General features: G+C 45.7%; 1 protein-coding gene across 7 annotated transcripts in view; it reads left to right on the forward strand.

Moving 5' to 3' along the window:
- Window positions 1-15,523, forward strand: part of SFXN5 (sideroflexin 5) — a 129,130-nt gene that overhangs the window by 23,148 nt on the left and 90,459 nt on the right. For 6 of the 7 annotated variants that reach the window (XM_017521955.2, XM_017521956.1, XM_037736120.1 and 3 more), the window contains exon 3: window positions 5,074-5,151. In XM_017521955.2, the coding sequence (XP_017377444.1) occupies window positions 5,074-5,151 (78 nt within the window). Of the gene's footprint in view, window positions 1-1,414; window positions 1,439-5,073; window positions 5,152-15,523 lie in introns of those variants that run through there. The other variant, XM_037736118.1, reaches the window with a different exon arrangement.

Below are 15,523 nucleotides of genomic sequence, written 5' to 3' on the forward strand. Positions count from 1 at the left end.
AAAAAAAAAAAAAAAAAAAAATTGGGATGACGATATAATATGAATATATCTATATCTCTATTTAAATATAGGGAATCATGCACATATGCATGATATTTATATATATGATACATAGATTCATACATGGTTATTTATATAGAGATGGATATCCATGGTATGCATACCTATAGTATATACTTTATGAGTATATGAACATTTTTTCATGTCATGAAATGTTTCAAAGTGTTTAACTGCACAATAATTCATCACGTGGTTATTCTGTATAACTTATTTTCTCTATTGACCATTTAGGTGGTTTCAAGACTTTTTCATAAATAATATTGCAATAAATATTTTCGGACAAAAATCTCACTGTACTTCCTTTAATTCCTTTGGATGCATTTCTAGAAGTGGAATATCCAGATGAAAGACTTTAGGTAATATTTCTAAATTTACTGTATTAGTCTGTTCTCATGCTGCTAATAAAGATATTCCCAAGACTGGATAATTATAAAGGAAAGAAATTTAATGGACTCCTAGTTCCACATGGTGAGTCCTCACATCATGGTGGAAACTGAATGAGGAGCAAAGTCGCATCTTACGTGACAGCAGGCAAGAGAGCTTGTGTAGGGGAACTCTCATTTATAAAACCATCAGATCTCGTGAGACTTATTCACTACCATGAGAACAGTATGGGGGAAATTGCGTCTATGATTCAATTATCTCCACCTGGCCCAGTCCTTGACATGTGTGGATTATTACAATTCAAGGTGAGATTTTGCTGGAGATACAGCCAAACCATATTATTGTCCTGCAAATTGTACCAACCTTTTTTATACTCCCAATAGCAGCAAGTGAGGATGTTCATTTAAATGTATTCTAGAAAAGGAAAAATAGCTAAAACAGAAAAAAATGTATTTTAGACAGCACTGGATAGTGTAACTTTAAAACATTTAATGGAATTTTTAAATTTAAAACATACCCATTGTCAGTATCCTTCAAGTTCTTGTCCATCTGCATACATTTTGGCAGTTATGACCTTGAACACGTACTTTTTTTATTATTTTCATTTCTAAGTCTTTATAACTTTAAAAAAAATTGGGGTACAGTGTCAGCGATCATGGTTCATTGCAGCCTTAGCCTCTCAAGCTTGAGATCCTCCCAACTCAGCCTCACAGGTAGCTGGGACTACACCAAGTCTTTATTATTTTTAAAAATCAAGTTTTGTAGCATAAATAATCATCCCATTACACTTTTTGGTCTAACAGATAGATTGTTTCTTATCTTTTGCTTTCTTGCACAAAACAGTCTTAGATGTATCACTTATTTTTTTGAGATGGTGTCAAGCTCTTATCACCCCGGCGGGAGTGCAGTGGTGTAATCTCAGTTCACTGCAGCCTCCACCTCTCAGGTTCAAGCAACTCTCCTGCCTCAGCCTCCCGAGTAGCTGGGACTACAGGTATGTGCCACCACACCTGGCTAACTTTTGTATTTTTAGTAGATATGGGGTTTCACCTTGTTAGCCAGGCTGGTCTTGAACTCCTGACTTCAGGTAATCTGCCTGCCTCGGCTTCCCCAAGTGCTGGGATTGCAGGCATGAGTCATTGCACCCAGCCAACATATCACTTGTAGTTTTTGCTAAATTTACTGTTTAGAATAAACTCCCAAGAGTAGGGTAGCCAGGCTGGAAGCCATGGTCGTATTCAGAGTTCTTGGGATAGGTGGATTGGTTTCTTTCCTGAAGGGATGCACAACCTGTCATGCTGCTAGAACTGTATCAGTTTACCTCACCTGGCCTCCTAAGGTGACTAGAGGTCAGGGCAGGGAAAGCCATGTGTCTCTGGTTCCCCTTCTTTGGGCCTCTCAGAGGGTGGGCTCCTGGCTGATGGGAGCCAAGGACCCATCCCAGCGCAGACAGGTAGAACCCTGGGGGTTCTAGGACTACTGGGTGGGAACACGGAGTTTGGGATGGTTGAGGGAAGACAGGAGAAAGGCTTGGGACTTTGCCTGCGCATAACTTACCTTTGGCCTTCAAGACCCACTGCTTGGAGGTGACTCTAGTAATGGTCAAGCCTTGGTAAGGATGCACGGCCCTGCCCTCGGCGGTGCAAGATTGGCCCAGTGAGAACAGCTACTGAACCATCAAGGCATGGTGGAACATAACGTCTCTGCCATCCTGCATGCCCCATTGCCAATTCCTCACCCCCATACCACCCCACAGTTTTTTAGTTCACGTGATATTGGGCAAGGAAGTACCCTTCCCTCTTGGCCCCCGTTTTCTCAGAGAGGGAATGGCCCCCATGTTTCTCAGATGTGGACCTGCGGAGAGGTAATCTTATCTACATCCCGTGTGAACAGGGCACGGTCTCCCCAAGAAGAGATGGGCTTTGCTTCCAATGACTCTTCCTTAGCTTTCCTTTTTGTGCCTCTTTTTCTTCCTTGTCCCTCTGTCCTCATTTCCCTCCGTTGAGGTATCCTGCCCTCTTCCCACCCTTCCCCCTCACGCAGGGCCTTGAGGCAGGTCCAGTGGGGCCAGGATTCTTCTCTGTTCAAATTCTGTTCCGCTGGAGCAGACCTCCCGGGTGCAGGCCCTCCAGAGGGATCTTCTGGAGACCGCCCTCCAGAGGGATCTTCTGGAGACCACCCTCCTCTCAAATAAACGAAGGGACTCTCATGGTGAAACTTGCTGGCAGGCTGGCAATGGAGTAGTGTTTGGGAGCAGCATACTGGGCTGTGTCCTCCCGCTACCCCCAGCTGGATCCCTCACAGCCTTTGTGTTCAGGGGCTGGTGCCTGTTTGTTCCTGGTTGAAAAGATTTCCTGCAGAGTTCACCCTGCCACCTACCTTTCCCCACCCTTCAAATACTCAGGCCCTTCTGCTGAGCCTCACAGTCCAGGGACATGTTTAAACAGGGAGGCTCTCCTCTCATTCCCCAAGTGTCCATGATATAGGCCCTTTCTCTGAAGCGGGGGCACCAGCCCCTAGAACAGCCAGGCCACAGTGCCCTCTCCAGACAGGTGGCCTGGGGCCTTGCCTGTCCCACAGGCCTGGAGCCCCAGCCCCTCAGCCTTTGACAGAGGTTTCCTAAGGTCCAAGGCCAGGCTGCAGCTCTCAGAGGTAGAAAAGCAGGTTCCACCTTCCTTCTGTCCTGGGCCCTCAGATTTGTCTGCAGGAACCTTGGATCTCATTCTCAACCCATGCCCTTTGCCAAGATTAGGGCTCTTTGGATTTTATTCTTTTGGCAGGAGGGCTCCCTTTGATGACTGTGTCAAGTGAGATGGAATCTGGCCAGGTTGTTATAGGAACTCAGGAGAATCCCTAGAGTGGGAAAAATAATGAGAACACGGGGCTATTCACCATTCAGCATTGGAAAGTAGAGCATTCATTGTCCAGTTCCGCAGAGAGTGAGACGATGGGAGGGGCAGGCTTAAGGGTGGGCGCCTCACTGCATCACTAGGAGTCTTTAGGGGTATTGAGGGGGTGTGTGGTGGGGTGTGCAGAGAGGGGTCTGACTAAACTCGGTTCAAACGCTAAATCATCCAGTTGCTATTTGTGTGACCTTAAGCAAGTTAAAACAAATAACACGATCCAATTTTGTTGATAAACGTATTATGTCTAGAAGGAAAATCATCCTCACTTTTGGAGTGGTTATCTCAGGGGTGTGTTTACATGTTTAAGATTACTTTTTGTACTTTTTCATGTTTTTTCTGATATTTTCTTTAAACAGCATGAATTACTTGTACGATGGGGAAAAAATAAAAACAACTACAAAGCTATCTCCACTTTGGAAATGAACAGTACCTAGGAAGCAGGGGCTCTTTGGAATCTAGGAACTGTGGGACCCTTCCATATTTGGAAGGGAAGGGACAGTACTTTTCAGTCTTCAAGCTATTCCAAGTAAGAAAAGTGTTCTTGGCCCCCAGACTGCCTACGGTTCTGTCTTGGGCCAGGCCTGGGTTAGACCAGTGCTGGCCACCACAGTGTTTCACATGCGGGTGCTTCACATGCAGGCCTGAGGGGTCGAGGGTGACCTCACTGGTTTGTCTGGGTTGGCTGTTCATTTTCCACTCTGTCAGCCAGCTCAGAAAATCCTGCCTGCCCCACTGAGGGCCCTTCCTGAGACTGCATTCTTCTTTTAGACTAAGGGGCATATGTTGAGGTCTCTGCACTCCCATGCCTAGCCAGCCTTATCTCTCCATCAAAAGGGGAACAGGGCAGCTTCACTGAGTTTCTTCCCCTATTCGGGCTTCCTTGGTGTCTGGGTCGCTCATCTGGACCTTAGTATGAGCTTCCTTCTATCACTGTTGTGTTTATTGTTTTTGCTGTTATTTATTTTTTTGAGACAGTCTCACTCTGTTGCCCAGGCTGGAGTGCAGTGGTGCGATCTTGGCTCACTGCAACCCCCACCTCCTTGATTCAAGTGATTCTTCTGCCTCAGCCTCCTGAGTAGCTGGGGTTACAGGGGTGTGCCACCATACACAGCTAATTTTTATATTTTTAGTAGATACGGGGGTTTCACCAGTCAGTCTGGTCTTGAATTCCTGACCTCGTGATCTGCCCACCTCAGCCTCCCAAAGTGCTGGGATTATAGGCATGAGCCACTGCACCCAGCCTAAAAGCTTTCAATGTTAATTAAGATTAAAGTTCCTTCTAACACCCGTTGCCAAGTCTTGGCCATTTCCTTCTACCTCGAGGTAATCCCAGCCACCAGGTTGGTTGCTCTCCTTTTAGGGCTTTTCTGATGCATTGACATATACATATAAATGTTCACATAGGAAATCCTGTTTTATATATGTGTGTTGTTTATTTGGTACAAGAAACAGCATCATACTGCTGGGCCATTTGCTTTTTCACTCAACAAAATATCTTGGAGAGATGACCATGGAAGCACACATCGCTCTACTTCACTTTTTAAACTGCCAAGTAAGAACATTTAGGTGGTATTTCTTTATTATTTTGTGTGTATCCCATGAACTGAGGGCAGGCCCAACACCTTTTGCTGGCAGTATTTGATACTGATGTAATCCCACAAAAGAAAGATTTGCAGGAGCCCTGGATCTGTGCCTCTCAATGTCTCTTTTCTTTCTTTTGCAGAGACGTCTCAGAGAGGCTGTGCAGCTGCTGGAGGACTATAAGCATGGGACCCTGCGCCCGGGGGTCACCAATGAACAGGTAACCCTGTGGGAGGTGGGAGGATGGCCAGTGGGGAAGGGAAGGAGAATGATACATTCACAACCCCTTCCCTGCAGCCAGAACTACTTCTTTCCTCCAGTATCTACTTCTGCTGGTACGTACCGCTGTGGACTAAAAGCTCTTTGGAGATGGCCAGATCTCTCCTGTGCTCCAGGTCCAGTGGGAAACATGGAGGCTGATAAGACTAGGGTGGCCCAAAGGCAGTGGCTTGGTGAGGCCGGCTTGCACTGGCTTCCGAGAGCTGACTGTGTGCATCTCTTGCCAATTCCACAGTCAGGGACAACACAGTGGGAGCTTGAATCAGCCATGATTGGAGTATTTCTACCATAGAAGTTGGCAAATGCTACAAATCAGGACTTTTTCTCCAGAGAACAGATTATTAAACTAGCATACCACTGTTCAAAATTCAGGTTAAGGGTGGGAAGGATCCAGGAGAATGTTGAGGATTAGGCTAGTATACTGTCATTTTATTTTTTAATATCATGTAGGAACTTGAATTAGAGATACCTGAAATGTTGAAGATTGTGTTTTGTTTTGTGGAGGGGTAAGGGAATATAGTACTCAATGATTACAGAGACTGATGGTTCATGTGCCAAAGTCTATGTTTTTGTTCATAAACTTACTTTCTTTCTTTTCTTTTTTTTTTTTTTTTTTTTTTTTTTTTTTAAGATGGGGTTTCACCATGATGGCCAGGCTGGTCTTGAACTCTTGACCTCAGGTGATCCACCCACCTTGGACTCCCAAAGTGTTAGGATTACAGGCGTGAGCCACCGCGCCCGACCCCATTAACTTTATTTCAAAAGCTTTTTCACATTTTGGGAGGCCGAGGCGGGTGGATCACAAGGTCAAGAGATCGAGACCATCCTGGCCAACATGGTGAAACCCCGTCTCTACTAAAAATACAAAAATTAGCTGGGCGTGGTGGCACACGCCTATAGTCCTAGCTACTCAGGAGGCTGAGGCAGAATTGCTTGAACCCGGGAGGCGGAGGTTGCAGTAAGCCGAGATTATGCCACTGCACTCCTGCCTGGTGCCTGTCGACACAGTAAGACTCTGTCTCAAAAAAAAAAAAAAAAAAAAAAAAACTTTTTCAAACATTAATTTAAATATTTTCAAAGTCGTGTGTACATAATTCAAGAAGTCAAATAGTACTAAAATGCTTATAAGGGGCCGGGCACGGTGGCTCACACCCATAATCCTAGCACTTTGGGAGGCAGAGACAGGCAGATTGCCTGAGCTCAGGAGTTCGAGAAGAGCTTGGGCAACACGGTGAAACCCTGTTTCTACTAAAATACAAAAGAAATTACCCGGGTGTGTCAGTGTGTGCCTCTAATCCTAGCTACACAGGAGGCTGATGCAGGAGAATCTCTTGAGCCTGGGAGGTGGAGGTTGCAGTGAGCTGAGATCACACCATTGCACTCCAGCCTGGGCAACAAAGCGAAACTGTCTCAAAAATTAATAAAATAAAAAAAATAGTGCTTGTAAGGAAAAATAGTATATGCTTCCCATCCCTCCCCAGTTCCGATGCCTGTTTCCTAGGAGCAAGTACTTTTCTCTGTTCTTCAGATAGAATTCTGTAGTCTATATTTCAGATGAATATGCTTATCTATACTGCTATTTCTCAATTAGTTTTTTTGGATTATCTATTATGGTAGTTGAGGATTCAGCTCTCATCATCCAGTCCTCTAAACACACTTCTTTCCCCCATCCATACCCACTCTTGAAATAGTTATCATGGTTTTGGGGCCTATACATATTCAGTCTTCATGTTGTTACAATTATAGAAATAACATTTACTGCATAGTCAGACTGGCTGTATCATGATTATGTTTCTTTTTCAAATTTGTTTTATCCGGGGTTAATAACTACCTCAGATTTTTTCATTGGCATACTTTGCTTTGTACTATCTCTCACTCCCACTGTACCCTTCCATGGCCTTTCGATACAGTCATGCACCACATAATGACATTTTGGTCAACAGAGGATCACGTATATGACAGTGGTCCCATAAGATGATAATGGGGACCCAGCATGGTGGCTCATGCCTATAATCCCAACACTTTGGGAGGCCAAGGCAGGCAGATCACTTGAGGTCAGGAGTTTGAGACCCTCTTGGCCAACATGACGAAACTCTGTCTCTAATAAAAATTTTAAAATTAGCCAGGTATGGTGGTGTATGCTTGTAATCCCAGCTACTTGGGAGGCTGAGGCGGGCGTTGAGGGGATCGCTTGAACCTGGAGCTGTAGGTTGCAGTGAGTCGAGATCGCACCTCTGCACTCCGGCCTAGGTGACAGAGTGATACCCTGTCTCAAAAAAAAATAGATGATAGTGGAACTGAAAAATTCCTGTTGCCTGGAGATGTCTTGATGATCCTGACCCTGTGCAGGCCTGCGTTTGTGTCTTAGTTTTTAGCTAGTTTTAAGAGTTTAAATAGTTAAAAAAAAGTTGAAAATTTTAAAATAGAAAACTTATAGAATAAGGATATAAAGAATAAGGACATAAAGAAAAATGTTTTTGTACAGCTGTACAACGTGTTTGTGTTTTAAGCTAAGTATTATAAAAGAGTCAGAAAGTTAAAATTTAAAATTTTATAAAGTAAAAAAGATACAGTAAGCTAAGGGTCATTTTATTGAGTAAATAATACTTTTTTTTTTTTTTTTTTAAAGAGACAAGATCTTGCTCTCTCACCTAGTCCTGGAGTGCAGTGGGGGATGTAGCTCACTGTAACCTCAAACTCCTGGGCTTAAGCTATCTTCCCATGTCAGCCTCCCGAGTAATTGGGACTATAGGTACATACCACCACACTTGGCTAATTTTTTATTTTAAAAAAAATGAGTGTGCTTAAGTGTACAGGGTTGATAAAGTCTACAGTACTGTACGGTAATGTCCTAGGCCTTCACATTCACCCATCATACACTCTGACTCACCATAGCACCTGCTAGTCCTGCAAGCTCTACTCATGGTAAGTGCCCAATGCAGGTGACCAATTTTTATCATATATGCCATATTTTTATTGAACCATCACTATATTTATGTGTACAGATATCCACCATTGTGTTACAGTTGCCTGTATATTCAGTATAGTAACATACTATCCAGGCTTGTAGCCAGGAGCAGTCGGCTATACCTATCATGTAGCCTAGGTGTGTAGCAGGCTTGCCCATCTAGGTTTGTGTAAGGGCGCTCTATGCTGTTTGCACAATGATGAAATCACCTAATGATGCATTTCTCAGAACATATCTCTGTCGTTAAGTGATGCATGACTGTATTTTCAGTCGTTTCAATCTGAAGATTTCTGTCTTTGAGTTTCTTTTTGTTTTCCTGAAATTTTTCTTTCTGGGGCCTACCTCTGAGTTCCAGGTCTTCCTTTTTTTGGTATATTTCATCATTTTGGCGGAACACCTCTTCTAGTAGCTTCCAGAAAAAGGGTAAATGAGAAGAAAGTTTTGAGTCTTTTTATGTCTGAAAAATTATAATTCTGCACTCAGCCTTAATTGACAGTTTGGCTGAGGAGAAAATTCTAGGTTGACAATCATTTTCCTTCAGATTTTGAAGACCATTGCGCTATTTTCTTCTGGGTTCCAATATAGCTGTTGAAAAACCTGATGCCGTTTCATTCCTGATTCTTTGCGGTCTGTTTTCTTTCTTTGGAAATATTTAGGATCTTCTCTTTATCTGTGAAATTTGTTTCTGAAATTCCACAATGCTGTTTCTTTTAAAATGTATCATTTTGTATTCTTGATGACCCCTTTCAATTTGAAGACTCCTGTCTTCAGTTCTGGCAAAATTTTTAATTGCTTTCATCATTTTTTTCTTTCTTTCTGGAACTACTTTTAGTCAAATGTTAGGCATTGTAGGCTGACACGTAGGTTTTCTCACCTTTTTTCTCTTCTATCCGTCACTATGGACCAGATGTGAGGGTAGGGCTTGGGGAAATAGAGCAGGTGGGAAGCTGGATGAGGTTCTTAATCTGCACCACCAGAAACCAGGCAGTGACAGTGAAAGCACAGGATACCGTGGGAGAGCTATGGAAGGGGTGACCCTCCCAGACTCGGGGCGTCTGGAAGAAATTTCTTGCCTGAGATGTGAGGGCTGACAGGGCTGGTGAAGAGCGGGTAGAGGTGGTCCAGGCGAGGAGGCACACACTGTGCTAGAGGTAGAGGGAGCAAGACCCTGCAGGAGGGAATGGGCGAATGTGCCAGACTGGAACATGGTGATGGGAATGGAGGGCAGATGCATGAGTGGAAGCAGCACCTTGGCCAGATGCCACTGTGCAGAGCCCTGAGGGAGTGACAGACTTGCAGTGCCTGCTTACACAGGGCTCACCTGAAGGCGTGTACACTGCATGCTGAGTCATGGGCAGCCGTCAGCCAGGAGGGTAGGCTGCGATCTCCTCTTTCCCTAGCAGTGTGACTTCTCTCTGGCCATGAGCACCTAAGAGCCTGGATGGTGTGACCTGGTGCCCCACCCTATCCAGGCCGAAGCAGTCCCCAGCCCCTTTCATGTTTTTCTCAGATCTGTGAGAGTTAGATCCTGCCTCTATGCCCTCCTGACCCTGTGTTTGCTCCCGGCCCAAGCTCCGCTCTGCCCCTTTCTTGCTGAGGTTGGCCTCTCGGGATCCCTTCCAGCTCCCATAGTTTGGAGAATGAAGCCACATTTCCTCCTCTTTGCTCCCTTCAGTAGCTTAAAGCTGCCTGTCCTGTTTCCTGGGCCTCTTTTGTTTTCTGTCCTGAAAGCCCCCATGTGCCTCCAGGGAGCTGGGGAGGAGGGGAACTGGGGGGTGGTTTGGCACTAGCTGTGCTTCCCGATTCTGGCTCCTGTTGGTGATGCCTGCAGTGTCCATCTGGTGGCTGGGTAGCACAGTGCTCTAGGTGTGAGCCTGCCACTATGGACCCCTAGAGGCAGATCCTCCCTCTCCCTCCCTTCCCCCAGCCTCCTGGCTCCCCAGCACCAGCTCCCACAAATGCTTCCCTCCCTGGTCTTCAGTCAGCCAATCTACACCCTCCTCTGGCCTCCACAGACACAGGAACAGAGGGGATGGGTGATGACATGGCAGCTCAGGGCTTGGGGAGGCTTAGCAATTCATAATTAACTGTTGCTCTTCCTGGCCCAGGCTAGCCCTGCTCATCTGAAGCAGCTGGGTGGTTCTTGGTCTCAGTCTGGACAGCAGCCTCGCCTGCACCTGGGCTCTGTGGCTGCTCTAATGCCGTTGCAGGTGTGTGGGCTAGAAACCTGCAACTGGGTCCCGAGGCCTGCAGGCCATCCTGACGTTGTGGGCGGGACTGATTAACTTGTGACACTCTCTTTTGCTACCCAACTTGTCATATAACCTGCCTTCCAGGTACAACACCTCACCAGCAGGTGTGCGCAAATGTATCAATAGTTTGTTCCCTACTGATGGCCTTGGTTTGGTCTTCTGTTGTGTGTGCCTGCTCTCTCCAGGACCATTACCTTGTTAAAACGTTGCTATACCAGCTGAGTAGAGTGGCTCACACCTGTAATACCAGCACTTTGAAGGCCGAAGTGGGTGGATCACCTACGGTCAGGAGTTCAAGACCAGCCTGACCAATATGGTAAAAACCCGTCTCTACTAAAAATACAAAAATTAGCCGGGCGTGATGGCATACGCCTGTAGTACCAGCTACTAGGGAGGCTGAGACAGGAGAATTGCTTGAACCCAGGAGGCGGAGGTTGCAGTGAGCCAAGATCACACCACTGCACTCCAGCCCGCGTGACAGAGCGAGACTGTTTCAAAAAAATAAAAAGGTTGCTATATCAATGAATCACTGGCTCCTAGGACAAAATAAAATGAGTCTAATTTACCTTTTGGGTTTAGCAGGTAAAAATTTGATGAGCTAGGAACCCTAATAAGGACTGTAGCTATCAGTTAAAAAAAACAAAGCCATAGTGTGCACAAAAATGTAAGCATGGACACAGCCAACTAAATTTCTGAATGTTGACTCTGATCTGTACACTTGTATGTGCTGGGGCTTTGCCAGAATGGTTTGGTGTGGATGGAGGTGGGTGGAGCTAAATATGGAAGACCCCCTCCCCATGGCAAGCCACTATTCCCTGCATGCTTTTGAAGTGCCGGGTATTGTATCATAAGTACCAGCACTTTGCACATATTAGCTCAGCTAATTTTCACATAAACTTGTCAGTAGGTACACCCTTTATCAACCCTATTTTGCAGGCAAGAAGACTTAGACTCAGAGAGGTTGCATTATTTGCCTAAGGTCACATAGCTGGTATGTGGTGGGTAGGGATCTGATACTGAGCCTCTTAGATCTAATGGGAGAGACATCTTCTGGAAGTAAGAGAGACAGAGAGAAAATAGTTAAGAGAGAGAAAGCTGGAAGGAAGTTGGAGGGTACAGGCCAGATTGTGAAAGTCTTTGAAAACCAGGCAGAGATGCTGGATGCGTTGTATGGGGTAAGAGGAAGCTACTGAAAGCTGTTGAGCAAGGGAGTAGCATGACCGTGGTATTGTGGTAGGATTAGTCGGTGGCAGTGCCAGAGTGGACTGGGAGGAGTAAGTGCTATTACGGAAACCAGCCTGGAAGCGACTGGAGTGATTGGGAGTGTGGTGAGCAGGTTACTAGGAACCACTGTAGCTCCTGAGTGGTGGGACTTGTCCATCATTCCACATTCCTCAGAGGTCGGGAACCAGCCAACCTTTCATAAGTGCCTACCCTGTAGCCAGCATAATGAATGTGTGGGTTGCTCAGAGCCCCCATGCAGGATGGATTTCTGTCTGTGACCTGCCTAGGAGAAGGAGTTGCTGGGATGCCAGAGATCCTCCAAGTCTTCTCTGGCAGAAAGGAAATGGGGTCAGCTGTGTTTGGGCTTTGCTGAAAATAGCTGAGCAAATACTAGAGGCTTAAAAATACTTGTGCCCCAAGTCTTCTGTGGGTGTCAGCAAGTTTGTCAGATGCTGAAGGGAAGGCTTGGCTGACCCATTAGTCTTACCCCTACTCCTAGCATCAAGCCCTGTTTATCCTGGTCAGCACCCTTCCCCTCTGGGCCAGCCCCAGCGTGGCCCTAACTGATAGCACAGAACAGACAACTGATGAGTGTAAGCTAAGTCATTTGTATGATGTGCTAGGTGTCGTACTGAGTGCTGTAGATGCATCTGTGGGCTGGGTCCCTTAAGTGGCCTCCCGGATGATCTTCCCATGCTACCTGGGTCCCTTTGTCCATTGCCAATACAGCAGACAGAGTGATCTGTGAAATTATACTGACATTGTTTGTTCCTCTGCTCTAGGGCTTCTCAGACTTGGCACAATTGGCATTTGGAGCCAGATTATTCTTTTTTGCAAGGGCTGTCCAGTGTACTCAGGGTGTTCAGCAACATGCCTGGCTTTGACCCATTAGATCCCAGTAGCTTCTCCTCCCCAGTCATGATGACCAAAAATGTTTCCTGATGTTGCCAAATGTCCCCTGGATGCAAAATCCACCCCTAGTGGAGAATCACTGCTCTAGTGGAAATAGTGTTCCTCTTTTGCACTTAGAGTAAAAGCCATAGTCCTTAACCTGGCCTGCAAAGCCCCCAGTCCTCTCTGACCTTGTCTCTTACTGCTCTCTCCTGTTGAGTTCACACCAGTCACACCGGCCTCCTTGCTGTCTCTCAGACCTGCCAGATAGGCCCACTTCTGCCTCAGGGCCTTTGCACTGGCTGTTCTGTCTGCCAGAACAATCTCTCGCTAGATAGCTGCCTGATTCATTCCCTCCTTCAAGTGTTTCCTCCAATATCACCTCAATGAGACCCACCCTAACCACCTTATGTCTGTAATCTCCATCTCTGCTACCAGTTCACAATCGCTATCCTCTTACCCTGTTCTGTTTTCCCTAGTTTCCGGAAGCACGTATCCTTCTAATATGTCGGAGAATTTGCTTATTTATTGTTTGTGTTGCTTATTGTTTATCTGTCTGTGCAACCCTGTAAACTCTACAAAAGCAGAGATTTTGGTCTGTTTTTTGTGACTGATGTATCCTTAGCACCTAGAACAGTGCTCAGCACATACTAGATGCTCAATAAATATTTGTTTAATAAGTGAATCTGTTAAATAAATGAATTATTTTTACAGTAACCTTCAAAGTATTCACATCCTCATATTACAAATGAGGAAGAGGAGGCTCAGAAAGATTAAGTACATTGCCCTAAATCACACAGCCAGCAAGTGGGAGATCTAGAATTTAAACCCGAGTCTGTATAGGAACAAGCTGCATGTATAGGGAAGTTGCAACTACTGCTGTGTGCCATGCTGCAGAACTGGGCAAAGAGTCTCCTCTTTCGTGAATCTGTAGAATTGGGGGTACTCTCACCCGACATAGACTTGCAAAAGGTACATGTTACCTGGGAGTAACCATGGTTACAAAATTAATGGTGAGGTATAATGTGATTGGCCCAACTGATAAATTAGGAAGTTTTTTTTGTTTGTTTTATGGAGGCATTCTTTGCCTTACAGAAGGATCCCCTTCAGGCTCTGTTTAATTACCTTCTGGAGGTTGTTTTAAATAGGCTCTGTCTTTGCTGCCTTGGGAGGTTTGGAGAAGCAGCTTGGAAGGAGGCAGAGGGGAAGGGGAGTGAGCCAGATTGGGGGTGGGGCTGGGCCCTTCCTCCTCCCTCTGGGTGCTGGGGATGTGCCCTGCTCTGGCCGAGAAGCCCAGTTGATGAATGTGCTCTACCCCTCCCTTGGACTCTGCACCGAACTTCAGATAGGTTCAGATGGCAGCTCAGCCGAGATGCTGGCTGTTTTTGAAATTATCCAACTTCTGGGATCTTCCAGCCGCCTCTCACCCAGATTGCTTCTCCACACCTCCTCCTTGTCCTCATTCATCGAGTTGAGAAATCAAGCAAGGTTCAAAGTCTCATATCCACACTGACTTGTTGTTGGAGCCAGTAAGTCCCAAGGGATCAAAGCTGCATGTTTTTATGCTCAGCAGAGGCACAGAGGAGTTGGGCTGAGCCCACACGAGATCAGGTCTTAAGCAGGAATTGTAGTTTAAAGTGGAGATGCTTCAGTGGTCTAGTGAGAGGATGCTGCGGGCTCCCTGTCCTAGATACCCAGTGTGGATGGCCTGTCCACTACACCTCATTTGACCTCTCATCGAACTTTTTACATCCCAGGATGATCCTCCCCTATCACTTGTTCACAGGATTGGCTTGTAAAACTTCAAACCAGCCACCAACTCTTGGCTTGTGTGTGGTACCTTCCCTGCTGACATTTTTGCATCCAACATTTAACCCCTTAAAGTCAACGTTTAATCCAGCAGGTCCCAGGGAAAAGCTTAGACCCAAGGAGTCAGACCTGAGTCCTTGTCCTGTTCTCCCTCTAAGCTGGGCCTGGTATCATACACCACAGGACTGGAAAGGGCCCTGGAGAGACTTGCTTCTACCTCCTGTCCCTGCTTCTGCCTAATTTAAAAACAGTACAAGTCTAAGCTGTGAGGTAATTTACACAGGCAGACTATGTAAGTTAGTGACTGAGAGAGGGTCAAAGTCCATGATCCTGACTGTTGTCACTGCAGCCTGGAGGTGCGATCAGCCCAAACAAGATCAGATCATGACTAGGAATATTTGTTGAAAATGGAGATCTTCCTCCCACCTCACCCCAAAACCTCTGAGGCTGGTGTGTTGTCAGGTGTCCCAAAAAGAGCCTCACGCACCACTTTAGCTTCCATTTCTTTCTTTCTTCCCTGGAAATCTTTCCCTGATATCACTGGAGGCAGTTTCCTATAACCCCAAATGAGTTATATTAGTTAAAGTGATACTAGCTGCTATAACAAAAAGATCCCCAAATGCGCTAGCTTAAATGAGACAGTTTATTTCTCTCCTGTGTAACAGCTCAAGTTCCAGGTGGGCAAGTCGCTCCGCTCCACAGGATCATTCAGGGACCCAGGCTCCTTCCATCACCTTTCTCTACCATCTCTTTGCGTGTTGTGCTATCTTCATGGCTGAGACTGCGCTGTAGCCACATTCTTGCGCCGGCTCACAGCAAGGGGACGGAAAGCATGGAGGGGGAGGCACTGGCCTGGAAAAGGCACATTACTTCCCTTCAGATGCCACTGAGAGTCTCAGCCACATGGGGCAAGCCTTATTGCAGAGGAGGATGGGAAATGCGTAGCATGCCAGCTACTTGCCAGCTTCTGTTCGATGACTATGGACAACAGGAGGTAGATTTTATTGGATAGTTTGTGGTCTGTGCCATAAGGGTTAATAAAGGGTTTGGAATTTGTGCATCTTCTATTATATTTTTCTAGTAGCTACCTTTAATTTTTAAACAAATATTTTTTTTTTTTTTTTTTTTTTTTTTTTTTTTTTTTTTTTTTTTTTTTTTTTTTTTTTTTT

The sequence above is a fragment of the Cebus imitator genome, unplaced genomic scaffold (genome assembly GCF_001604975.1).
Source record: "Cebus imitator isolate Cc_AM_T3 unplaced genomic scaffold, Cebus_imitator-1.0 Scaffold23, whole genome shotgun sequence".
NCBI classification, from domain to species: Eukaryota; Metazoa; Chordata; class Mammalia; order Primates; family Cebidae; genus Cebus; species Cebus imitator.